The 26,884-nt window shown below is 39.5% G+C and overlaps 1 protein-coding gene across 5 annotated transcripts; it reads left to right on the plus strand.

Annotated features, from left to right (window-relative positions):
* Positions 1-1,316: 1,316 nt before the first annotated feature.
* On the plus strand, positions 1,317-22,139 carry LOC135325128 (mesoderm induction early response protein 3). Of its 5 annotated transcripts, none has more exons than XM_064502733.1 (13): positions 1,317-1,413; positions 2,171-2,195; positions 4,144-4,289; positions 6,274-6,408; positions 7,854-7,974; positions 10,195-10,280; positions 10,465-10,537; positions 12,822-12,973; positions 13,433-13,514; positions 15,643-15,737; positions 17,663-17,790; positions 17,970-18,115; positions 18,215-22,139. In XM_064502733.1, the coding sequence occupies exons 1-13, from the start codon at positions 1,405-1,407 to the stop codon at positions 18,670-18,672; spliced, it is 1,656 nt and encodes a 551-aa protein (XP_064358803.1). In that variant the 5' UTR covers positions 1,317-1,404; the 3' UTR covers positions 18,673-22,139. The 5 variants fall into 5 exon arrangements, with proteins under 5 accessions (XP_064358803.1, XP_064358804.1, XP_064358805.1 ...); XM_064502734.1 differs by having other exon boundaries at positions 15,646-15,737; XM_064502735.1 differs by lacking the exon at positions 2,171-2,195 and having other exon boundaries at positions 1,329-1,413.
* Positions 22,140-26,884: the final 4,745 nt, after the last annotated feature.

Raw genomic sequence — 26,884 nt, forward strand, 5'->3', positions numbered from 1 at the left:
ACAGAGCTGTACTGCTGGAGCTGCTTGTGACTGTGACAGCTTTCCTCAAACTGAGTTCCTGCAGACTTTGGGGATTTTCATGTCGTGAGCATTTAATCCCCAGGTATGTAAAGAGCAACCCTCCGTACAGAGTCTGCAGGTATATTCATATCATAGGCTGCTACGTAGTTCGGAGGTACACGAACAGCTTTTATGTTGGACTAGAATCACCAGTGCAGAATCTGACACAGCTTAATTTACTCTATTTCTCACATCAGCATGTCCCAGCAGAATAAATTAAACTGTACAGAGCTCCATTCCTCAGGTACCTAAAATAGCCTGGGACCTCTGCACTGCCCACGAAGCTGACTTAGGACGCAGCAAGGAAACGGCTTACTCCAGCACACAGTCTTCAGCCTCTTCAACTCTGAAAATGGGACGAAGTCGGGAGAAGCGGTGCCTGTAGGATACACTGCGATCCCTTGCTGCTGCGAAACACACGACTTCCCCCGCGAGCGGAGCGGTGCTTCATACAGCAAGTATGGTGGATGCAATTTTGGCCAGGAGCAAAGGCATGTAATTTCCAAAGTTAAAAGCATGAATCTTCACAGCTTATGCTAAAGAACCAAGCCGAAAACGGTCAGATTCTCACTCCTGGTGGATCGGGACAAAATAAAGCACTAAAAAGTGACGGCACACACACTAACTTGCACATTCGAGGTGTCGGTCACGGCTAGCGTCACCCCGCAGGGAAGGGCGGCAGCGGGGCGCGGGGCCGCGCTCACCCCGCTCTGCTGCGTCGGGGCCGGGGGCCGCGCGTGGGGGGTCACGCGCGCTCCTCCGCCCCGGCGCCCCGGTGCCGCCTCCAGCACTGCCTTACGCGGCCGCGCGCGGCCCTGGCGCCGGGCAGCACAGTAGCTCTCGGCCGTGAGGGCTGAGCTCGCCCACGCCGCGAGACCCGCTGCGCCGCACTCCCGGGCCGGCCGCGACGCCGCCGGGGGCTCCCCGCGGGCTCCACTCCGCGCCGCGCTCGGGCCGCCTCAGCCGCCCCCGCGCATGGCGCCGAGCCCCCCAGCCGCGGGCTCCCCTCCGCGGGGCGGCGGCGGCGCAGACCCCCTGCCCGGCGCCCCTCGGCGCCCCCGGCGCGGCGGGAGCCGAGCGCCCTCTCCGGGCGGGGCGGCGCCGGGCGCCCCGGCAGCCGTGGCCGCGGGCCGGGCGGGCGCGGGAGGTGGGGTCCCGCGGGCCGCCCCTGCCTCCGCGCCGCCTCCCGCCCAGCGCCAGCGCCAGCGCCAGCCCCAGCGCGGTGCCGGCGGCCTGCCCGCGCCCTCCCCGGCCGGCTCCGGCTGGGGCTCGCGGCTGCCATTGGCTTAGCGGCCCCATCCGGGCACTTGGCGCAGCGCTGCTGCTCAGCCCGATCGTCCCAATATGGCGGAGGTGAGCGGGGAAAGCGGGCTGGGCGCCGGGGTTCGGCCGGCTCCCCGCGGGGCCCCGGCGGCGCCGGCCCGCCCGCGCCCGCCTCGCCATCCCCGTGAGGCGCCGCCGGGGCGGACGCGGCGGCGGCGGGGGCCGGCGGGGCGGCGGGGGGCCGGCGGCGGCGCCCGCGCCGGGGCAGCGGGAGCCTGCGCGACTAGGCCGCACGGCGGGCTGCGCGCAGCGCGGTGCCGGGTTCGCAGCCCGCGGGCGGCCGACAGGCCGCGGCCCGGCGCCGAGGGGGGCGCGGCCGCCGCGCCGGGCCCGGGGGGCGCGGGACGGGCAGCGGCGGCGGCGCCGCAGCGCGGGCGAGGGAGAAACGCCCGGCGGGAGGGAGGAGGAGCGAGCCCGGGCGGGGAGCGGGCGAGAGGCGGCGGCCGGTCCCGCTCCCTCCGGCGCTCGCTGCCCCGTCACGTCCCGGCCGGGCCGCGGAGCGGAGCGGGGGGCCGGGCCGGGCCGGGGCGGCGGCGCCGGGGGCTTTCTCGGGGGAGGGGAGCGGCGGGCGGGCGGCGAGAGGGAGCAGGAGCGGGGCGGAGGGCGGCGGGGAGCGGGGCCGCCCGCCCGCCGGCGGCGCGGGGCGCGGGCGGAGCGCTGGGGGCGGCGGGCAGCGAGCGGGGCCCGGCGCGGCGGCGCGGGCCCGCCGGGGCGCGGCGGCCGCGGGCTGGGGCGGCTGCCGGGCCGCGGCCCCCGGCCCTCACCCCCTCTGCTCTCCCCCCTGCAGGCGTCCTTCGGGAGCTCGAGCCCAGGTTGGTCCTCGCCCGCCGCTGCCCAGCACCTCCGCGCCCGCACGCCGCTTGCTCCTTCCTGCTCCTTTGCAAAGTTATCCCCTCCTGCCTAGTAGCTTTTTAAGTACTTCGTACTCACGTAAATAACTCCAGGCTGCCTGTTTTTTAAAAGAAAGAGATGTGTGTTGAGGAGGTCTTCCAATAGCTCCTGTCGCTCGAAACCATACACACAAGAACAAAGTTTCTGTAGCACTTTTAAGCCAGCATCTCAGTAAAGCCGTGTAGTGTGGAGAGAGGCCTCTTTTGTTACTGATAGCTACAGGCTTGTGTAAAATTCTGGCTTCTTGATAATGTCATATACATATATACACATATATACACACATATGCACATAATAAGTATCTAGCGGTAATCTCATATTTATTTCTATGTGTGTGTATACACGCATACACAAAAGATTACTGTAAAACAGTTGATAGTTCTTTAAAAACTGTAGGATCAGGATGTAATATCTAACACTAGAAAAATTCAAGGTGTAAATGTAATTATTGTAATTGCAGTAGTATTATCAACTACGTTGAGAGCTCTGCGCTCTATAATGTGAATAGCATGTGAATAAAAAGCGTTTTTGTCCTGAATGTTTCCCTGTGGTACTGTGAACTTTCACAGTATTGTTTTAAGCAAGCTAAAATGGACAAAGTTTACCTTTGTTTCCTGTATATAAGGAATACACTTAGCATAAGTGCTAAAAATTAAGCTTTAAGACTCAGAAGTGTTAGTGTATGTGTCTCTTCGAAAGTTAGAAGTACTGTGAAGAAGGATACTGCTTTTTTTTTGCCTTTTTTTTCTGTTTTAAGAGAAAGAACTTTGTAGATATTTCCTTGATGCTCGGAAGATCTCATATGGAAATAATACTTAAGAATCCTTTTCTTTGCTACTTGTAAGCCAAACATTGCAATAGAGCACTACTATGTAAGAACTAGAAAGGGAAACCAGAAGTGAAAGAGAAATACGCTAATCTGTTTATTTTCTCCATCCTGAAAGCCATAAGAAAGTGAACATGAAAACAAAACACACTGTTATTTTGATAATTTTGACTTGAGAACACCAACTTTGAAGTGCAGAATATTTGCATCTTTAAAACTTGTAGAATGTAATGATAACCTTCCCAACAGGTGATAAAATTCGCTTAAAATAAGCACTCTTTTGGATGACTTGTGAGTAGCTCTTGAGTAATGAAAAAGTGTTAGACTACAGAGCTGTCACAATAACTTGTTAATTATTGTGATCCATAACCACGGTTTTGTTATTTCTGTTTTTTCCTCTGTTTTGCTTGAGGCTCTGCTATGTTTGTTCTTCCTTTCTTGATCAAGTACCAGAGTTAAATTAGTTTTAGTAATTTAGTCTCACAAATGAGATATTTTAATCCACAGTGGGTCTCACTGTTATTTCCTTGGTATTAGGAAACTGATTCAGAACCCATTAGCTGTTTACCAGTGGAAAGGTATACTAGTTATCGTAGCTGTAAATCATATAAATGTAATCAAAGGCTACAAATCACAGTCTCTGATTTATGAGGCACAGTTGATGTGCTTGCAGTATTTGAAATCTTGTGACGTATACTTTTTTACCTTAGTAATGATTTCAGTGATGTTTTGGACACTCGTTTTATTCAGTGAAATTTAATTTGGGATGGTACTTTCTGAAACTTTATTTCAGTTGTTTACTTATCTCTTCAAAGTACTGTGTACAGCAAGAGAGAAAGTTGCACCTATTTGCTACTTAAAAATACAAAAACAGAAGGTCACCTAAAACAGCTATGTTTGTTAGGTAGATAGAAATTTGTTACCGTGACTCCACTGAGATTCTTGACCCTGTATGTAAAAGAATGCACATAACATTTTTTACTGCAATGCAGTTTCATGTGTTGGTGTAGAAAAAAATGACTCAAATTAGTTTTTTTTGATAGTTGGCTCTTTATCCTCTGAGGATCATGACTTTGACCCTTCTGCTGAAATGCTGGTACATGATTATGATGATGAGCGAACTCTCGAAGAAGAGGAAATGATGGAAGAAAGCAAAAATTTCAGCTCTGAAATCGAAGATTTAGAAAAGGTAGGAGTGATTTACCTTCTCCTGAATGTTTGTATGTGTTGTATCTGTTTCAATGAAAGCCTGCTCTTGAAATTGTGTTGCATAATGCCGTTTCTGCAAAATGCCTTTGCAGCTTGTTTAGAAAAAAAAGTCAGGTTTAATCAGGATATAGTAGTGCATCCTCACAAAAAGGCTGAATTTAGCTTCTGAAAGCTATTAGTATTATGTTCATTTTAAATCCTTCCTTTTCATTTAATAAGGCTTTCACTCTTGAACAGAAATTATAGAAGTTGGTTTGAGAGTTATATTATCTAATATCAATTCTTAGCACTTCTGATTTTAATAAATTGAAATGAAGTTAAAATTATATGTTGTAAATACTATTAAATGACAGCTGGCTTTGTTTCATTCTATTGTTCAGTCTCTGTTTTTTCCAATTTGAAAACAAACAGTCCTGTTTTAAGCATGATGGATAACATTCATTTGCATAAATGGTGGTTCTCAGTCTCAGTTTCATGAATTTGGCATTTGATGGGTGTGCAAAATGACCAACATGCTCTTTGGCTTCTCCTGTTCTATTTTACGCTCTTTAATTACTTGTTTTTCCTGTTAAACCCCTTTTTCCTCCATGCCAGTGCATCTCCCGTTTTAAACACCCATTGAATGCTAAACACCCACAAATTGATGTTAGTTATGTTACTGTTCAATGACCCACTTACCTTACTCAGCATAACTGCAGATTTTGGTCAAGAAACTTCCAGGAAAGTGTAATTTCTAGCATCAAATCTGGAGTTGTTTGTATATTCAATGTAAAATATATATTCTAAATGTGGAATTGACGGTGCTTGTACTACTAGATTTTTGTCCTGATACCTTCCTCTTTACAATTATGTTTTTGCTGGTATGAGCTTGCAATTATAATTGTGAAGCAGTTTGCCAACTCTAGTGGTTAAAATAGAGTTATTACTCCACAAAATGATCTTATTGCTTCAGTAATACAAGGAAGAAGAACTGAGAGCCACTCATCTTAAACACTTTATTACTTTAGGTCCCGATCCTGGAAAGACTTGGACATGAGTTTACGTTTACCTATTGTGAAAAGTCTTTGCAGGACTAAGACCTAGCTGACTAAAGAAAACAAGTAATTTAATCAGTATATGAGTTCAACAAGAAATTTTTAAAGGTAATACAACTTTTAAAGGTATAAATATTGGAAATATTTCTAATTCTTTCATGGCTTGGATCAGGTAACACAAAAATCTTCAGGGTTTGCTGTTTTGTTAATTTGTGGTAAGAGATATAGTATGGTGACATTTAATAAAAGGGGTTGATCAAAAGCTGTTGGAAAAGCAAATTATAAGCAAAGTAATTGCCTTGATTTTTACCTTCTGTATCATTAGCTGTCTTTCTCATATTACCTTCCCAGCAGTCCTTATAAATATATTGTGCAGGAGATGGAAAGGAGGAATAAAAAGTTGCTGTAACAGTTTGCTTTTGTGGTTTTTTTGAATGCACACTTGCAGTTGTTACTACGTGGGACTAAAGTATTCCAGTTTTTCTGCAGTTCTTGGTTGTAGAGGGGTTATTACATTTCTGTATTTTCTATCTTGAAGATATTTATCTATTTATATATCTTCTATCTTGAAGGAACATGGGTAAATCACTTATGCTGTATAACATGAATCAGATAATGAGCAAATTTTCAAATAAAAAGCTAAACTGTAATTGATTAGCTTTGAAAAAGTCTTGTTCATTTGTTTATCCAGTAAACAATTTTCTTCAATAGCCTGGCAGGACCTCACTGTATGCCAGGACACATGGTTATGAATTATTTTGGTCATGTGCCTGAAAATAGTTAAAAATTGTAATGAAGTTTTCTGCTTTCAATTAGGCTTTTTTTTGTTTTTCACTTTTGTCTTTCAAAATGCATCTTATCCTCTTAGGCCTGAACTGTTTACAAGTATTTGGCATAATGTTGAAACATTTGTAAATCCTCTTGTATTAGGAAGGAAACATGCCATTGGAAGATTTACTGGCATTCTATGGCTATGAACCCACGATTCCAGTTATGGCAGGTTCCAGTGCCGATAGCTCTCCAAGTGAACTTGCAGATGAACTTCCAGATATGACTCTAGATAAAGTAAGTCAGAAGCATTTTTCCCTGTATTACAGCTTAAAAGCAGAAGCCCATGTGACCTCAAATTATGTTTCACTGTCTCTTGATGTTACAAAATACATATCTTTGATGCTTTGAATATACAGTCGAGAATAACTGTATTGTTCTGAATTCATTCTTCTTCAAGGACATTGAGAATCTGATTCTAAATATACTTATTGCACTTACAAATACATAACAACTTCAGTTGCACTATATTACTACAGTCTTTCAAAGCACATCTAAGGAACTTAATATGTTTCTTTAAAAAAACAGAAATGGGGTTTTTCTGAAAGAGTTCTACATCGTATTTTAATGTATGCAGACTCCAGAAATTATAGCGGTTCTGGCTTCCCACATGCATGTCATGCGTGAAAACTTATGTAGATAACTTGAAAATGTACTCTTGAATGCTTTGGAATGTTCCTTTCAAATACATATTGTTTGGAAAGTTCTTGACTTTGGGGGACAAGAGAGAGATTATTTTATCTACAGAGACTGCATGTATTGCATTGCTGATATAAAAACCTGAAACTTCATTATTTTTGTGTGTGTGATTTGCAGGCTGATTTTAAATTCTGAGACTTACCTGATTTTTGGCTATAAGACATATGCAGCTAGTAGTTTGGATTATAAAATCTGTAGGTATTAAATATATCTGGTTTTTTTCTTTACTTTCTGTAAGTATGATGTAATGGTAAACTCTGCAGAAAGCAGGGTATAATGATGGCTCTGCACATCTGATTCTCATTAGGATTCACAATTGTGTTGAGGCTACAAAAATGTAGTCGGCTTGTTGTCCAATACAGTTCTTTCCCTCCCTAACCTCTATGCAAAGGAGTTCAAACATGTTGGCTAATGGAGAAAGTGTGCCTTTTTTCTTCTTCTTTTTTTTTTTTTTAAATCTACAGAAACTTCATTTTTGTGTGATTTGGGAAGATAACAAGTTGTCTGTTACCTGTAATTGTCTTCTCTGCAAATGTCAAATGTTTACAACTACTCTTGGCCCTCTCCCCCACCCCTTAATTTAGGGGCATAACAATCTGTTATGGTTTTGATAGATCTGTGACGCAGAGTGCGACAGGTCTCTAAGTTTTGAAGCAATTTCCACTGGCATCTTTCATTAGAGGCAATTGGAGGAACCTTTGAGATTGATGATTGCAGATGTTACTTCTTGTATGTTTTATTTTAATAGAAGAGGAGGGGAAAATAAAGAACCCCTGTGTTCAGCTCTGAAATGAATGGCTATATTTGTTCTCAGATTTAAGAGGAGTAAACTAGCTTTTTAATTAGGGGAGTACAGACTGAAATTAGTTTTAGTAAAATAATTCATTTTAATTAATGGGACTTACGATTTGCTGAATTGAAATGCATACTAGTTTATGCTTAATAGTAATTCTGAGGCTTTGTTTTTTGGTTTAATGATACAGGAGGAAATAGCCAAAGACCTCTTGTCGGGTGATGATGAAGAAACACAATCCTCTGCTGATGACTTGACACCATCAGTTACTTCACACGAGGCTACAGACTTCTTTCCTCGACCGTTAAGATGTAGGAAACCTTATGTTATAATAGAACTCAGTGCAATCTTATATAACTTTTTAGCTTAAAATACCAAAGGAACAGAATGCTGCTGACTTTACTGGGAGTTGAGGAATAGTGCTTTGCAAGATATTCTCGTGGATGTTGTCTTTGGTTGGTATTACTGATTACCTAAAAGACCTATATTTTTGGTTCTGTGATCAAAACAAAAATACAGTTAATATCTCTACAAATACAATAGCTTTCCATAGTTAGTAGGTAATGTGTTGAGGAACACACTCTATGATTTTAGATATGTTACTGAATGACAGGAGTATGTAACCATTCTTTTAAATTAGTGTTCCTCTACTAAAATTATTGCTGCTATTTTTAAGCCAGTGGTTCCTCCATTCAGTCTGAGGACATGAATTGGTCTGTAATTTCTCCTTGGTATTATTTCCCTTTGCACATACAACACTGTTCCATCAGACCTCATTGTGGTATTATATGGGATTGGGCCCATGAACCCAAGGCCACCAAAGTTTCACTGCCCATAGAGCTATTATGGGCAAGATCTGAGAACCAGGAGTACAGTTATCCAGCTTGGGCCAGGTATTCCTTGTTGCCTATTGCAGTTGCTTAGGTCAGTGGTGTCCTGGAATTAGAGCAGTACAGAGGACTTTGTAATGGTTTTAATTTGAAAAGTATCTTGAGCCGTTTCTATTAGTTCTTCATCCCTCTAGAGAAGAGGGGTGATAGAGGGGATATGCTACCTGAGTCATCTCCAGTTGCAGTCTTTTCCATGCTGCTGATTATGTAGCGTAAGACATTCACATAGATAGAGAGATACAAAACCCTTAAAAATGGTAATGTCCTTTTTTTTTTCTTAAGCAAAACCCAAACTTGCTGGCACTCAAATATTGCTTGTGAACTGTTGATGAACATGACACTGAAAATGTGGCAGCTTCATGGAAAAAAATTGATTAGACCCTCATCTTGCTGAGGACTAAGGTTATCTTTGTTTTCTGCTATCATAGTTTTCTATTAGGATGTTACTCTTTCTCTATTAGAACCCTTGATTGGACATTTTAAAATTGAATATTCACTATTTCAGGGAGAAAAATGTCAGTTCTCTGTGCTGTTGCCAATTTCATCTTTTCTTCTAGCCCTGTTAGTTTCTCTGATACTAAGATAACATTAAGTTGCAAGATAAATGTTTATAACATTTAATTTACGTTATCTTATTAAACTTGGATTAATTGGAAAATATAGTTGCATATGATTATCCAGGCATGTTATTAGATACAGCATTCATGTTAGCTTCTGGCCTGCTACTTTTAACAGCAAAAAGGGGTAGACCTGTTATTGTAGGAGTGACTACAGCAGAACAGCATCAGTTCACACAATCTAGAATATTGTTTCTGGTGTTGACCATTCTGGTTAGTCATAAGGAAGAAGTTAAAATTGCAGCTATCCTCGTGAGTGTCTTATTATTGAAGTTTGAGAATACAGAATAACTTTAATCTTATCATAACCATAGATTCCATTTTATTAAGGATTATAAATCTGTAAAAATAGTTACTTCAGAACCCGATACCACAGCATTCCAGAGATTAAAATATGAATTACTCTCTGAAGTACTGTCTTAAGTTACTTGGAGTGTTCTGGTGTCTTTCTTTACAAGGGGAGGAAAAAAATAAAGTAAAGAGGAGTAAGCAGTTGGCTGTATTTTGCTTGATGCATTTTGTACATCTCTGCTGTATCTTCATGTTGAGGCAGTCTTGTTTAAAAGAATGTTTTGAATGTTTATTAAAGTCTCTGATAAAGGTTTTGTTAGGCAGTAAATACTTGCCTTCAACGTTACTTTCTTTGTGATTAGCTGGGGCAAAATCATAGCCATGCTACTTTTCTGTTCTCTTATACCTTTTCTGTAAGGTGTAAGCTTTTATTGAGAAAAATTGATGAAGAAAAGTTGTCTTATTTCCTTTCGACTGTGAGAAATACAGTAGACTGTCTCAGTTGCAGTGGTGATAAATGTTTCAATTCTGCAGTATGTAAATAGCAGTACTTTCTGACTTCATGCTATAGTTTGATAGAAATGTAGATTAACAGATTCTTGATCAGTGTTTCCTTGAATAAAAGCAGGTGCTCCTTTCAAAAGTAAAAAAAAGAATTTAACAATTCTTTTTAGTTCTGTGATTGACTGAAAATTCTTCCTAGCTAAAAACCTACTTCTTTATATGTCTGAAGCAAACACTACGTGTGATGGAGATAAGGAATCAGATGGTGAAGATGTAGAGGCGGACAATGGCAATTCATCTGAAGATTTGAGAAAGGTAATAACTATTTCTACAAAAAAGTTAAAATAAAAACTTTACTATAAATCTTATTTTTTCTTAATAATACACATTGTACCTTAATTCTAGAATTCTGTGCTGAGTGCTGTGTTATATGGCAATTTTTTAATGTTTCCATGCATTAAATATTGAGCTGATAGCTTTGTTTTTGTTACCTCTTCAGGAAATAATGGTTGGTTCACAGTATCAGGCTGAAATTCCACCTTACCTTGGCAGATACAATGATGATGAAAAGGGTGAGTTCTTAACTGTGCTAAGGGCATGCTTTAAGTTGAAAAATCTTCAAAACAGTATTTTTCTTTGCTTGCTTTTTGGCAAGCCTAACTTGTATAGGTTACAGAACAAATGTGAAGAACATAAAGAAATAAACTGTTTTAAAATTCTATAGCACAAGCAGAAGGTGCAAGTCCTGTGATATATTTTATGTTTTATAAAGTACAATGTTATAAGTATGATGTTATTCCTGTGTAAATTTGGGTTAAAAATGCAGTTGTGGTAGGGTGGGGAAAAAAGGGCTTTTATTAAGAGTTTTATTATGTATCTTTAAAAATCTTCACTGTGAGGAAAAGCATAGCACGTACAGCTGTGGAATTCAAAAAGTAGATACTGAAAGAAATTTGCTTGTGAGTGGAACCAGCCATGAAATTAAGGAACAATTTTGGAGATATGTTTTTAAACAAAGGGCATTCTTTTTTTCTGCAAGTTTTCAACATTCTCTAAATTACTTGTTTTCAAACTGTAATGTTTTATAAGAATATTATTTTAGTCAAACATATAAAGTCTTTACACCATTATCCACTGCTTTTCAAATAACAATCCTTTGCAATAGGGAAGAGCAAAGTTTAGTATGGAGGTGCAAGCATTAGCAACGTGAACATCTCTTGTGTTGCATAAAAGATATAGGGGAATTTGCTGTTTTCTGAGATTCAAGCTTGATGCTTACCAGTCGTAAGAGAGAGAGGATTAAACCAGCATTTATCTGGATAGTCCTGTAAGTATTTGCATTTTTTGGCCTTTCCTTGGCCAAGAGAGAGAGAAGGGCCAATAGCCAGAAGATGAGCAAGAAGGGCTTAACTGACAACTTTGTCTGGAATGAAGTGGTGCTAGAGAAAACCAGTGAGAGTGTTGTCCACTGGCGTGGCCAAGAACAAATAGGTAACTGCTAGCTGGGAGAGCCTGAGCAGTTCCTATTGAGAATATCAGATATGGATTCCAACAAGAAGTGCTGAGTTGTCTTGTTTGATAAAGGAAGTTGAAACTGAGCTTCAGGAGTGCTCGGAGAGGTTGGACCTCACTAAGTGAGTGGAGGTACTGTGCATACTGGGATAAACAGGCTTTGGGATTTTAGAACTACTTGGCAGTAATTGAGAAATCATACCCTTCTATGTAATGGTGATTCTGTGAAAGCTTCTTTTGTACTCCATGAAGAGCTGGTGATGGCAAACAGAGGTTTTATGTTTGCTATGTACTCCCAGCTACTAGAATTGTCCTAGATGGCAGTCTGATCTTCTATAAACCTTACCCTTGTAATGCTTCTATCTGAAAGCTTTTCCTGTTCTTAAGCCATAACAGCACTTTTTGAGGAAGCATAATTTTATTCCTCACTTTTGACTGATTCTCTTCATCTCTTGTGTTGTAACAGCCATTATGATTATTGTGTGTGTTGAACTGATAACTCTCTAATTTTGTATTGCTAATTTTTTATTGCTAGTGGTACATGAAGGATCATGTGTAATGCTAATCACATCTATTGATCAGAGTAAAGTTTGATCTAGAATTTAAATGCGTGTGTAGACTGACAAAGGTCCATGCCAACGCTTGTGTATTTCCAATTTATTGTCTTTCAGATATGCTACTTAAGAGATCCACATGTGATTTCAGTGTACTTTGAAGCAGGAATATAAATCCTGATAGCTTGTAAAATCTGTAATGTAGCCCATAAGGCTAGCTGTTAATGACCAGAAAAAGAAATCATAATATTGATATCTAGATATCCGCTCTGTTTTGGCAAAAACTAGATTTTCCACTGAGTTCTGGCAAATTTTAGCTGAGAATGACCAGTTAGAAGAAAAAGGAGAGAGGTGGCTGACATGTAATGTTTGAAGTATCAAAGTAACATCCTACTCTGTTACTGCGAACTATAGCTTATTTGTTAAAAACAGGTGAATAAAACTGAGTGGTTTTGCTAGTTTGTTTATATGAAGATGATGTGCACATACACATAATTCAACTTGAATTACCTAGCTGTCAACAAATTGATTGTCTGTAAAGACTCTGTCTTTAGGGCTCAGTCCCTTATCTCCTCCTAATGGAACCTGAATCTCTTCACCATACCACACTGCAGGGTCTGCCTCTTAACTCAGGCTTCTGGGGAAAAAGTGAGCTGCAATTTACAAGTAGCAAGATGGTGTTTGATTTGACTACTTCTGTGTTCCTGTTTTTTGTCTTTGTGAAATGGCTTTTTTATGTTACAGTCTTAAAAATGTCATACCTGACGTTAATAGATTTCTCTTTTAATAGCCTATGAACATGAAGACCATTTACTTTGGAAACCTGATGTGATCTCAGAAAGTAAAGTTAAGGAATACCTTTTCGAAACCTCTTTAAGAACAGGAAATGAGAAAATGATTGGCAGAATTCCTGAAGGAATACATACACGGGACAATGAACAAGTATGTTTTGTATCCTGCTCCATTTGTGACACATTGGTTTGTAATTAGCATGTGTTCTTTTTCTTTGGTTGTATTGTAAAGGCAGCCGTATTCGACTTTCTTTTTTTTTTTTTTTTTAATTAGATGTTAATGGGGCCAGGGTCTTATTTGTAATTTTAAGCCTGTGCTTAAGCTTATGAGTATTTGAACATTGGCAGCATTGGGGTCTGTTCTTGGCATTGCCAAGTTCTTAACAAATCCAACTTTTTAAATAATTGCATATAATATTTTAAATTTCCTTAAACCTTTTCTCAACTTTTGGACGGTTTTCCTTTTGCTTATTTTTTAAACTTTCATCATATATAATGATAAATTATCTATTTTGACATGAGGCATACTGCCTGCAAGGCTAGTTTCAGAAGTTTAGACTGGATATTTGCAAACCTTGACTCTTTAAAAAGACTTTCTTCTATTTTGTAGGCACTCTATGAACTTCTCAAAAGTAGCCATAATGTTAAAGAAGCAATTGAGAGATACTGCTCAAATGGAAAGGCATCCCAGGGTAAGAGAGAGAATACCTGATTTTTCAGAAATGTGTGTTTGAAATAATAAATTTGTGTAGAAAAACTAAAATGAGAACTAGAATGACAAGCTTGTCCCTTTGCATGATGCCTTTGGCACAAATTAAATATATTCTAACTGTTTGCCAGCTGGAAATTCCTGCTAAAGAAACTTGCAACTTGTATAAAGGTTGCAGGATCTGCTTTTATACCTTTTATCCCCTCCTTTCTTCCACTGCTGTTGTGAGAACTGGGATAGATGGCACAGATGGAGGAGCGAGAGAGGGGAGCCATGACTTTGCTCCCACAAGGCAGTTCTCATCCACATTAGAGTACTTCTCACATTAGAGTACTTTTTGAGATCATAGTCAGTTATAATCTAGCAACATTTGTACCAGAATCAGGAGAACATAGATGCATATATAAATGAGCCCGACTTTCTACCTCACCGCACAGATACTGCAGTGTGCTGTTGGTACATTGTGTTACTCCAGCCTAAACTGGTTCTTCATATAGTTCTGTAGATCTTGGATAAAGTGAGGAGAGCTCTGTTTGAATTTACAATGGAAAATGAACTTCCATCCTGTCTCTAACTTTGTTACTTCTTAAAATGAAAAACAGAGTTTACCATTTAGCAAAGATGAGTTTTTGTCCAATGTTTTAACATATGTGTTGCATAAAGCTGAAGTGAACTGTGAGCCCTGGTAGAAATAGTTAGTGTAGCAGATACTACTTAGAACTGGATCCAAAGGACACTTGAGTGCTTACTAGTTAGGGGCTGTCAAAGCTAAGTATCTATGGTACTGCTGAAGGGGACAATAAGGAGTAGCAGAATGGTGTTCCAGAAAGCTCTTGTGTGAGAAGAGATTGCATAGAGCCAAACAATAAAGAAATCCCAGTCGCAAGGCTATGTCTGAAATCCCACACCCCTTTGAGATAGAGATTCCCGGTTCAGGACCAAAAAGTACCTCTATCCATTTGTGGTTCAGAGCCCCGAATTCTGTCCTGAGGACTAATACTTGCACTTCAAAAAAAAAAAAAAAAAAAAAATCAAATGGGTCTTACAATATTCTAGTTAAAATGGTAAGGGATGATAATGCTTTCAGTGCCTGTCTTTTAGGGTAACCATTGTGCTATGATCTACTCTACCCACTTAAGTTCAGTGCTGTTCTCAAACTGAGAGTTCAAATCCACATCTCAAGAGAATTTCTTAACTGTGAGACTTTACACGGGGATCCGCTCTTCTCTTTGAAGCTGGGGAATTCTATAGAAAGGAGTGCAAAATTAATGGGGTGAGAAAGAAAATGGTTTTGTAGCCGAGTGATTATCATCCTCATCTGGGAGCAGAAAGGTCTTCATTCCAGTATCCACTTCCAGAAATGTTTTGAAATGTTGTGGGTTTTTTCCCCCATTGACTTTAAATGTCAGCTAAACAGAAACTTTTTTTATCACCACTATGAATTTAAGGTGACTGAAATATCCCTCCTTTGTTATATCCAGATGCAAAGCTATAATCAAGGTAGGAAAGCTAGAATAGTTGAGATGAAACTGACCTTTTCATATAATTTGAACTGCTTTGTCATAAAACATGTTATGAAATGCTGCAGCCATGCAATAAATCAGTCCCTTGTTTGATTCTTTTTTTTTAGTGTTTTTAATTGTAAAACTGAAATTCAATTTTAGAAACTGTAGGCTTTGTAAAAAATTAAAACAGGTTGCTGCTTTACTCTCTTTTTCCAACAACCATTGTTCTTTGTATCCTCTGTAAGAAGAGATACTTCAGAAAAATAATCTTCTTGATATCTTGATGCTTTTTTCCAAATCTTGGATTTTTGTTGACAAGCTTCTTTAAAAAGAAATAGGAAATGAATGCTTCTAAATGCCCTTTGGCCTTGCCCATCAAAGGTGTTATAAAGACTTACAAGTAAGAGATCATGATTTCTAAACAAGAATGTTAAATTTTAAGTACAGTATCTGTGCGGTAGGGTAGAGAACGTGGTTCTGAATAACTGATCTATTGGTTTTTTACAGTACATTTGAATTTTCATGCATTAGTAGCATAAATATTTTATTCTGCTTCTCTAAAAGGTTAGCTGGTGAAAATAAGTTTATTGTATTACTTTTGTCTAGAAGAGATGACAGCATGGACAGAAGAAGAATGCAGAAGCTTTGAACATGCACTTCTGATTTATGGAAAAGACTTTCATCTCATACAGAAAAACAAGGTAAGTGGTTTACAGTTAGTGGAAGAATTGGTAGATGATGTAATGGTGAAAATCTGTTAAAGCAATACACGTGTCAGAAGCCATGCAGAAAAGTGAAAAAAGAACCAGCATATTACAACCAACTTGTCATTTTTGTGCTAATTTTATCTCAGGTGTCATTGGAAAAGAGAAGGGTTGCAAGATGAGTCAATATATTATCTCTGAAATCTGCTTGTGTATATATTACTACCATTTATGAATTTGTATTATAATTTAGTTTAAAAGTCCTCCTCTCCTAGCAGTAGTGTATAGTATTTGCATACAATGGCTGTGGAAGGGAAAAATAGATCTTTATGTGACCCGTTTTTGCCATAGTCACCAGAAAGGTGTAATTCTGCAGAAACAGACTTATACCTGTATTCCCAGAATAAAAAGTGCTGTAGTCATCTGTCAGTAGTCTGGTTTCTAGCTAGTGAAGGAGTTCTAATCTTAATCTGGATTGCTTCTGATTGACTCTCTTCCATTTGAAGAATAGGGATTGTGTTCTTCATCAAAAATATGTATCATTTGGTATAGTTGACAATTTGTTTAAATAGATGTTTACAAACTTTCTGTATGTTTCCTTTACCTTTTGGTACCATCTTGAGTTTTTTCTTTAGGAGACTAGCCTTTTTGTCATATTTTAGGTAATGTTTAATAGGGTTGTGGCTGCTGTTGGAACAAAAGTCAGCTAATTCTACCCAATAGTTGGCTGAACCCATCTTAAGGCAAACGTTTGGGTAGTTCCAATTTTAAATGGAACTTGCTAATAAACAGTAATTCAGCAGAGATGCCAATAAAGGACTTATAAATACTTTTTTACAACGTGCGACAAAGCACATGAGTTGATGTATCTGTCACAATGGACCAGAATTTGTCTAGGGAATCCAGTGGGTTTTTGCTGAGAAGGTAAAATGTCAGAAAGCTTGGGGAAAGATCTTTTTTATTGACAGTTTCTGGTACCCAGGACGGGCTGATGTCAGTTCTGTATGGAAGACATCAGTTAGAGGAGAGCTAGTGCATGGAGAAGTTAAATGAGATGCCTCTTTATCGCTGGTACTACAGTGTGTCAGCTGGGACTTCGGATACTAGGTGGTGCCTGTGTACATCAGTTCATTTCCTCCCTGTCTAGTATATTTGCGTCTCAAACTAGCGAGGTTCTTTACTATCCCAAGGCATTTGGGGCTTGCCTCTGATGCTTCTATGAGTTTGATCAAACTCTTAACATAAGTGTAGTTTACTGCCAGACTATATCTGAATATAGTTGCATATTCTAGCTTATAATAAAACATATGCTAGAACTATGGGCTGTTGATGATCTGAAATATATCTGGACATAATGATGGATATGTTTCATAAGGATGTAGTAATGGTTTGTTGTCTAAGAATCTGACTTTGCACAGTAATTTCTGTTTTGGGGAAAGAAACAAATAGTTAATGTAGATTAAATTATACCTGCTCACAAGACTACGATTTTGTTTTGTTGTTTAGATCATTTACTGTTGTGCAGATTTGTTATCAAAACTTCAGCAGTTCCTAACTTTACCGGGGAAAAAAAAGCATTTAATTCCTGCTTTATTTCTCTTGGGTTATTGATTTGTTGAGTCTCTTCCTTCTTAAGAGAGTGTCTGTTGTGTGGTATAAAATTATGTAGGTTGTGAACTGAAATGCTTCATGTGTAGATACAGTTTTAATCTATCTTTTACATAAGACTGAAGTTAGTACAGTAGAAGAGATATAATACATACTTGAAACTGTAGATCTCTTTAAAATTTCGTAACCAAATTGGCGTTTTCCAGATCCTAGAATAGTAAAACTAACAATATTATAGGAACATGGGGAATGGGGAGATGACAAAACATAAGTCTTTGCATTGATTTTTGTCCATTCTTCTTGCCTTCCTTTAGGTAAGAACCAGAACAGTTGCTGAGTGTGTGGCTTTTTACTACATGTGGAAAAAGTCAGAACGTTATGATTACTTTGCTCAGCAAACAAGATTTGGAAAGAAGAGATACAACCATCATCCAGGAGTCACGTAAGTATAAAGTTCTTGGAATATATGTTTCCTGCTGTAAATTGTGAATATAGAAGATTATGTTTCTCTTCCCAACGTTGCAATATAATGTTGCAATGGCAGTGGCAACTCAAATCCATCTTCGTTTTAGACCTTGTTTTCGTGTTAAACAGTCCATTATAAATGTAACGTCCTTCTAGGGACTACATGGATCGCTTGGTAGATGAAGCAGAAGCGCATGGTGGAGCAGTACACTCTTCAGCCTTAACCTCTAATAATAGAACAGAGTCCATCCCTGATCAGCAGCTAAGCATTCTGAACTCTATCACTGCCAATGAGTTGACAGGTAAATCAAGAAAAAAAAATTAAGTGTAAGGTAATATCTTTTTTGTTGTAACTATATAAGTAACTTTTATTTACGTTTGTGTTCATCTTTTTTTTGCAGCATTGACCAATAGTGTAGCTACAGTCTGCCACACTTCTGATGTGAACTGCCTGGATGATGCCTTTCCTCCTATGGACAGCTTACCCCGAGCACCAGTTAATCATGTGCCTGTTGGAACGGAAGAATTGCTTAACTTGCCAAGCAATGGTGAAAGTGATTGTTTTAATTTATTTGAGACTGGCTTTTATCATTCGGAGCTTAACCCAATGAACATGTGCAGTGAGGAGTCAGAAAGACCTGCAAAGAGATTGAAAATGGGGATTGCTGTCCCAGAATCTTTCATGAATGATGTCTCTGTAAATAACCTTGGTGTGGACTTTGAGAACCACACACATCATATTACCAGTGCCAAAATGGCTGTCTCAGTAGCTGACTTCAGCAGTCTATCTGCAAATGAGACAAATGGTTTTATCAACACCCACACTCTACACCAACATACCGCTCTTCACTCAGAATGACTCTGCGGAGAACTAAACCAACAGTGGGTACTTTATGCAGTAGTAGTAAACTTGATGCGAGCTATCAAGTTTGCTTAGTCTTTCACTGGAAGTTTGAACTTTATGACATCAGTGATGTCTTTGTATGTATAGAACTATATCTTGATTTATCAAGAGTGATTTCTTTTTTCAGTCCATAAATGTGGAAATGTCATATGATGTTCGGCAGAGTTTGGACTAAGAGAACTCTGTGGTGCAGCTTTAAGCTCTGCTTCGATTTTTTTTTAAAGCCTGTAGACAGAGGCCACCATTTCAAAACCAGCACAGAAGTTCTGAACTGATTGGAGTGGCTTTTTAGTCTAAGTTACTTTTGCCGTAACAGATGCAGTGGAATAACAATGTTTACAGGTACCAATCCTGATCCCTGCTCAATGTAGCATTTCTTTTTTTTTTTAATAAAGGCAGGGATGGGTTTCTTTAATTTAAACTGCACAAACATACAAGGATGTTTTTTAAATGGAACCTTCTCTCATGTGATACTAAACTAGAGCACTTCAGTTTACAAAACAGCAAGTTCATCTTGGTGGAAGCTAGCACAAGGGACTTAAAATGAGTAAAGTATGAAGACCTACACTTGGATGCTGTTGCAAAATTAAGGCCATGGCTACCTTACACGGAAGTAATTATTACTGCCAGAGGTGTCTGTGTACTTCAAACTTACTGGCTTAAACAGATGCATTTTAGCCTGTTGTATTCTGATGGGTTTGTCCACAACTTTGAAGAGTAATGTAATTGTGTAACTTAACTTTTCCTGAGGCAGCTGATGTTGTATAAAACTACAGTCTGCACAGCTTAGGATTTACCACTAAATGGTTTACATCTTGGAAGACATCTTAAATTGTTTGGAGCACTGCAGTTCAAAGTGTTACGGTTTTGAGGGACTGTCTAGTTTAGAAGTAGTAGAACCTTGAAGTATATATTTGAAAGTTTTTCTTTAGTGTGGATTGCATTTGCTTGTTTTGGCAAGTAATTGACTCAAAAATGGCACTTCTCTACCCTGGTGGAATATGAAATGACAACAGTGAAAATGTTTCCCATGACAGTAACTATTTAACTTCTGTAAATTTTTGTTCTGAACACTGAGTGCAATTTAGCCATTCACAAAGTTTCTGTCTTGAAACGAATTGTTCTAATTCTTCTGGAAGTGTCAAACCAAACATAGTATTGGCTTGTAATATGTTCTCGTAGCATACAACTTGCAGGGTTTTTTAGTAAGAAACTGCAATTTATTTCAGTAGGATTATGCCTTTCCCTCCACACTTTTCTTTGCACTGTTCATATCACAAATCTAATTGCCACTAACTTGTTTTCATTAACTAAATGATTAAGTTTGACTGCATTGTTGATATTTGTAATAATTGCTTCAAGGTTATGCTGAGTAATTAGAAAGTAGTAACTTTAATATTTGAAAGGGAAGAGGGTATTTATTATGCATACTGTGAACTGCATTGACATCCTGAGTTTTGGATGCAGCGTATGGAGTTTTCTTTAAAGCATTGTAATGAAGATTGCTTTGAAGTGTTTACGCAATAGCACATTTACCATATTAAAAAAAAAATAGTTTAGCACAGTGGACAAAAGTAGACATAATTGTGTAATCAATTCTTAACTTATACATCTGAAGTATGTAAATCTAGTAAGTACACAGTAAATAATGGGTAGCCTTGGCCCTGTGTTGTACTCTGACATTTTTAGCCAAGTTGTCAGCTTCTTGTTGCTGTGTTTTGTGCTGAACTTTGTACCTTGTTTCTTTTGTTTATGAATCAACACATTTTCTGTAATTTTGTAAAATACTGGCCATAATCCTTCATTGTTATACATTCAAGTTTAACTATGGGTTTACAGTGAGTGGCTGGTCTGTATAAAAATTCATTATACAAAGATGACTGAATGCTTATACCAGTTGCACTTAAATGAACATGCCCATTCTCATTAGCTGATGCAGTAATATATTCAGTTTATCTATGCATTGCTGGGATCTTAATGTAGACAGAGACTTGTCTAAGGTTTGGGTTGTCAGCAAGTTGAATGGACACTTTAGTTATTTAATAAAGACTTTTGACCAAAATTCAGAAAATGATATGAGAGAAAAATGAATTCCGGCTAGTCTAATAGATTTTTAAATGCTGATCTTATTTAGCCTGTTGGCTAGCTAGCTGGTATCGTTTACTTTTAATTCCTTGTTAAAATGAGGCAATAATTTGCAAGATTTTGTAAATATGTAAATTCTTCATATCTTTTTAGATATCTATTTCAATATTTTCTGACTACTTCTGTGTATAGTTACATTTTTGTGCATGCTTGATGTGACATTCATAAATTTGTACCACTATGACTTTATCCATGTAAAATAGCTATTTATTGAAATTTTTCTTTTAAAAGCTGGACTTACTTATTTTTCTCTCAGTTTAAACATTTAAATGGAGAACTTGTTACTGTTTATTAAAAGAATTGCGTTTTGAAAGTCAGCATGAAGATAACTGAATTGTAACATATGAAGAAATATTGCCTTGGTTCTTAGATGGTGAAGCACAATTCTTATAACAAACTGTGATGAATTCTTTGTCCTTTGCCACACTTTTTCTTCATACAGACAAACCAAAAATCCATAATGGGCAATTGCAGTGTTGGTAAATGTATCCTTTTTATGTACAGGGAATCTGAAGAGGATAGCTGATTCATTTAGAAGTGTAACTGGTGCTGTGATTATAGCAATACTTTTACTTTTGTTAGTCATACATCATCTTCTCATGCTAGATCTTTAAATGTTTAGTTTTCCTCTTGTCATGGTCAAACTGCTGAATTTACTTGAAGGATGTACAATACTGTTTGAAGAATACTAAATTGTGTACAATTAGGTCAATGAATTGTGCAATTATTTCCTGTTTTTAAGTTTTAAAACTGAGAGTCAAAAATGTATGAAAATGTCAGATCCAGTAGAACATAGCGATACTACTTAATTTAACCAAAGTCTCTAGTGAATATTTCAGCTTTGAATGTAAACTAATGGATAAACTGACCAACAGGGACACTATTTTGCCCAGCATTACAAGCACATTGTCTACAGACGGGGAAACTAAATACAGTAATTTATAAAATAATGACAAGGTTACTATTTTTTTTATTCCTATTTTTCATTGAAAGAAGGAAAATACTATCAGTTGTAAAATACAGTAGGTATGGTTATAGTCCTCTTAATAAAACAGAGATTCCAGTTATTCTCAGTTCAAAGCAAGTACCCTGTGCATAACAACAGATTTAGTGACAATCGGAACAAGTTTTAGTATCAGATGTTCAAGAGGAAGTCGCTATTGTTGCATTGGTTTTAATATTTGTACATAAACACTGATTTTTTTGAGCATTATTTTGTATTTGTTGTACTTTAATACCTGGTGTACAGTTCCAGAAATAAATGTCTGGAAACCTTTCTTCACTTGTGAAGCTTTTCATGCATCTGCACCATGTTTACTGCTTCATTTTCAGAATTATTTAGCAGTAACTCTGAACACCTTTTAAGATGCTCCAGGGAACACTAAACTGCACACTACCATTCTACCTAAGGTTACAGAGGGAGGAGTGAAAACGCAAGTAGTATGTACATAGATAAAGCTAGTAATGATTTCCCTCAAACAGTATGGCTTAAGCATAGCAAGGGCTTAGATGAGGTTTAAAAGTAGCTTCAGAGTAACTAATCACTGCAGTATAATGCAGTATCCAAGCCACGTGGTAAGCTCGGGGGGGCGACTAATGCTCCCATTCCTTTGTATGAGAAAACTTGCCCAAATCCTTAAATCCACTTAAGTCCACACATCAGGCTAGATTATAGGTGTGGTAGGTGTGGATACGAAAAGTTCTATGCTCAGCCTTAAGCTAGACTATTTGAAATACTAAGAGCTTCTTTGCCTTTTTTTTTTTTTTTTTTTTTTTTTTTTTTTTGGTGCTTTCTATCAGGAGAATAGATGCTAATCCTAGAAGTAATACAGTGCTTTTCAGGGTCCAACAACTTAAGTACCAGTTCTGTCAAAGCAGTGCAACTGCCTAGGCCCAATGTCCTTGTGCAATAGCTAGCACAACAAAGCTTCAGGTAAAGAAAGGATTTATTTTTTTTTAATTAGTTTGCTTAGTGCAAGGTGATATAAATCTGAATAGCAAAAGAAGTAATTTGTCAAGTAGTTCAGTGAGATTTGCTTCCCCTCCTCCAGGACAGCTAAGAGTGTGTGTAGGGGGGTGTTAAATGATAGTTGCTATAACAAGCAAAAAGAAACTATCTACCCAAAACTCTTTGCTTACAAGCAGTACCTCACTTTTTCTAGTGGTTGAGCAGAAAGATCAAAGTTAAGTGCTGGGGCAGAGAGGGAAAACAAAAACTTTAATGAGCAACCCCATCTAGCCCTTTCTTGTTTTGAGACAGCTAATGGTTAGCCATGCAATGTTAGAGGCTTTAAATAGCTTTAGTATCTGTAATTCAAAATGTCAAATCCCCACTCAGTAGTGACTTAACCACCTATATTTTCATTAAAAGAATCCCAGGACATAATCACATCTTCCTCTGAAAAGGTTCTCAGCCTCTGAAGTCTGTATGATACTTAGCTATTCTGTAAGTCTGAGTTGTGTCCAACTGTTGTGTCCAAGGCAAAGACTAGACCTTAACTCCAGTTTGCTAAAGCACTTTTTATTAGTTTCCTGGATTTTTTTTTTTTTTTTCATCTCTGAAGAAAAAACATAAGTGAAAAGTAATTTAGAGTTTCTAGCAAATCTTGGCCTGCTGATATGGAAGGAAGCCAGGGTGCCTCACCAGAAACATGCTCTCCTGGTGCCTTGGTGCTGTGCTGAAGTCTTGGGCCCCTTCCTGCCCAGTTGGTCTTTTTCCCCTGCAGCTGGTCCTTATCCCCACTGCCTGCTTTGCCTCAGTTCTAGCACATGTCTGACTACTATGCAAACAGATTTGATTCAGTATATTAACTTGGCAGAAAAAAACCCTCAGCTTCCTGTTGGTGTGGTTATTGAATTGGCTGTGCAGTCAGGTGAGCTCCAGAGATAGCACAGGGAAGGAATGTGCAGGCAAGGAGCACTACCCACAGGCAACTAGGAGCTCTCGGGTAACTACTGCTTCACCTGTATGCACCAAATGAAAGCATCCTGAGGAATCACAGTGAGTCAAATTAGCAACTCTCAGCCATCAACTATAGACTTCTTGCTTGCCTGTTCTTTCTGACCCCTTTAGGAGCTGTTTCAACTCACTTGAAACATCAGAACAAGGAAAAAAGTTTTGATTTTTGTTGTTGTTACCACGTTAGCAAGTCAGACTAGCTCACCATAGGGGCTGACGAGCAGTCACATGGGAAGCCATAACAGCTTTGAGAGCAAGGAGGAGGAGAGAAGGATAAGTGTAATAGCATTTACACACATCCACATACACTTCAATCACTCTTCGTGTTGGAGCCATGGGAGTTGCTCGAGTACCTGGGGAAGTGTGGCCCCAGTGCTTACACAAGTGCCAGTTATATTTTATTTTTATATATATATGTATATGTATATATATAAATATCTATATATACAAAATATATATACATTATATATAAAATATATTGTATATAAAAGAATATATATACAGCCTTCAGTAGCGCAACCGCTTTTTTTCCAGTGCCTGCCAAACTGAGTTTCGGTACCCCTGCGTCTAAAGCAGTGGAACATGGTTTGCCCTGCTCACACACACTCCGCTGACACACGCAGTGGTGACGTTTCAGAAAGGTTAAGAATGAATCTCAGAAGAAAGGTGGCCACTGAGCTGCAAGCAATTGCCTCCCAGCCCAGTCCTCCACAATGAGCTCTCATCACGGGAACTCCCCACACAGTCCCACTCAGACAGGGATTTGAAACACGAGTAGAGTAAGGCAGGAAAACTGACAAAGGATTTTTCATGTCCAGCTACTCTAAATCATACTCATGGCTGTACACTAGAGATCAAAAATCTCATCAGTACTTTTTCAACCCAGGTAAATTAATACTAATACTGGGCTGAGCTGTACTTCCATACTTTGGCTCTTCTCTCTATACAGTTCCAAGGGGCATCTCCCCTTTTCTCCCAGCTGCCTGAGGTACTTTCACCAGACACCAATGTTCTGCTCTGGCTTGTATTAAACTATTATTCATCCTTTCTGTAGGCAATTCTGTTAGTGCCAGCATTTAACTAAACTGCCCCTCTGTCACATTTGTTCCCTACTCACCTCACTTTGTCAACTGTCTTTTTCTCTCTGCACCTAAGCAGGCTGCGAGTGGGCTTACAAATATTGGAAACTCATAACTTTGTGCAAGCTCCTTGGCTGCTGTGACCCACCTCAAAGGGGGCTGAGTTCTGGGACCTTTGGGGTTCCCTTTCAGACTCAGCGCACCTTGTGCCTCTTCAGGGTTAGCAGGCTGGCCAAAAAGTTGTCTCCTCTGTTCTATAGTAACCTTTCACTAGCTTGATTAGAATTTGCTTTTTATAAGTGGTTTTCCAATTCTTGTGCTGACACTTTGCAGCTCCTTCCTACAGCAGCCACCTCCCCCCCTTCCTGAGACAGGTCCTCTCTCAGGTCTTTCCAGGAAATCTCCAGCACTCCTGCTGGGTTTGTTAGCTCATCTCTTGATTCTTCAAGCACCTCTGAATCAACAGGGATTCCAGTTAACAACTTACCTCCTGGAGAATTACAGTCCACTGTTACTACCACCTTTGCCTTTTGTGAGCTAAGCAGCCAGTCAAAAGTCAGGGCCTCACCGACCAATTTTCTTCAAAACAGACTGATGAGAGCAGCTGGGTGTCTCTTGATGCAATTATCTTATTTATTCCAAAGTCTGATTTCACCATCTGAACAACAGCAGCTTCCAAACAACAGTTTCCAAATCAATACTGTACCGTTAAGGGCTCCATCCTTCTATTCCTGCTATGGATGGCACATGCATGGCACGTTGAGTCAGCCGGACAAACACCCACCCACAGGGTGGCAAGCTGCACTCCAGCCACTGGGGTTGCAGGTGAGGAACCCCACCCACCCACAGCACCATGACTGCCAGGACATTTACCACCAAGGTAAGGAGTGAGCTTGGTTAAATACAGAAAAAAATAAGCCTAAAACTCTCCACACAGTGGTGAACCTTTCCCTTTCCCCACACACACTCGGTCTTGCTCCTATGGTGGTGTCACCTCTCTGAACTTCCTCTCTGAATTGCTTTCATCCTTTTAACAGGGTGAGGAAATGGATACTTGGCCATTATTAAACTGGTTTAGTTTATTACATTCACAAAAATAAGAAGCTAGCTTGTCCTCCCTCAACAAACTGAGTTACAAAGTAAGTGCAAGAAACCAACACCTGAACTAAGCAAGTAGTGCTACAAAACAAGCTAACTGCAGTTTTTAATGCAGTAAGGATTCAAAAACTAACAAACTGGTATAACCATTAAGCACATCTGTAGTTATTTAAACTAAAAAAGACATAGGTGGAAAGACAGCAAGAATGAATCTGATATAGGTTTAGGTAAGCGTTAGAAGACGACATAATTAGAACTGGGGTTCCAACTGCAGTATGTGAAAAATCCAGATGCAAACTACATCTCTCTGTAGACATCAAACTAGGTGATCGGCTAGATAAAAATCTGCTTACAGAGTCTGCCAAGCTTCAGTGGCACACAGAACAGAATTCCTGCAGGATCATATGCTCTGTACAAAGCAATGGTTACTGCCAACAACCTGTCTCAAGGAAAGTTGTACAAAAAGAAGTACCTGCTCACTGAAGTTCCCAAAACCGAGTTAGGGAGCATGACAAGATGTTTTACGTATAAACCCTGAACAGATCTTGAATTCTAAGTATAATGAAAAAAGCACTCCACTCCAACAAATAAATGATAAAAGAACTGTATTTGTATTGGCAAAGTGGACTGGAGGCCTTTCATGTGTGCCATCAGTGGAAGAAAATCCAGTAGTGTCTACTTCACTCACCAGAGCTAGCTAAAAAAAGTAGTGCCAGTGCTATCCTAGTCCCTTCCTTCCTTCCTAAGGAGGGAATCTGAATCAAAAACAATGACATTTAGACCAGCCGACTGAAGATTCCCCTCCACACATTGAAGTAACTGCTTAAAAAAACCAAACAGAACAAAACCTCTTCAAAAGTTGGTTTCTTCTTCCCAAAAGAAAAGG

This window comes from Dromaius novaehollandiae, chromosome Z, assembly GCF_036370855.1.
Source record: "Dromaius novaehollandiae isolate bDroNov1 chromosome Z, bDroNov1.hap1, whole genome shotgun sequence".
NCBI lineage: Eukaryota > Metazoa > Chordata > Aves > Casuariiformes > Dromaiidae > Dromaius > Dromaius novaehollandiae.

Bases quoted from the DNA above. Each gene is read 5' to 3' on its own strand.
- LOC135325128 (XM_064502733.1), top strand. The intron at 2,196-4,143 runs GTTGGTCCTCGC...TTTTTTTGATAG, and splicing joins CTTCGGGAGCTCGAGCCCAG to TTGGCTCTTTATCCTCTGAG. The intron at 17,791-17,969 runs GTAAGTATAAAG...ACGTCCTTCTAG, and splicing joins AACCATCATCCAGGAGTCAC to GGACTACATGGATCGCTTGG.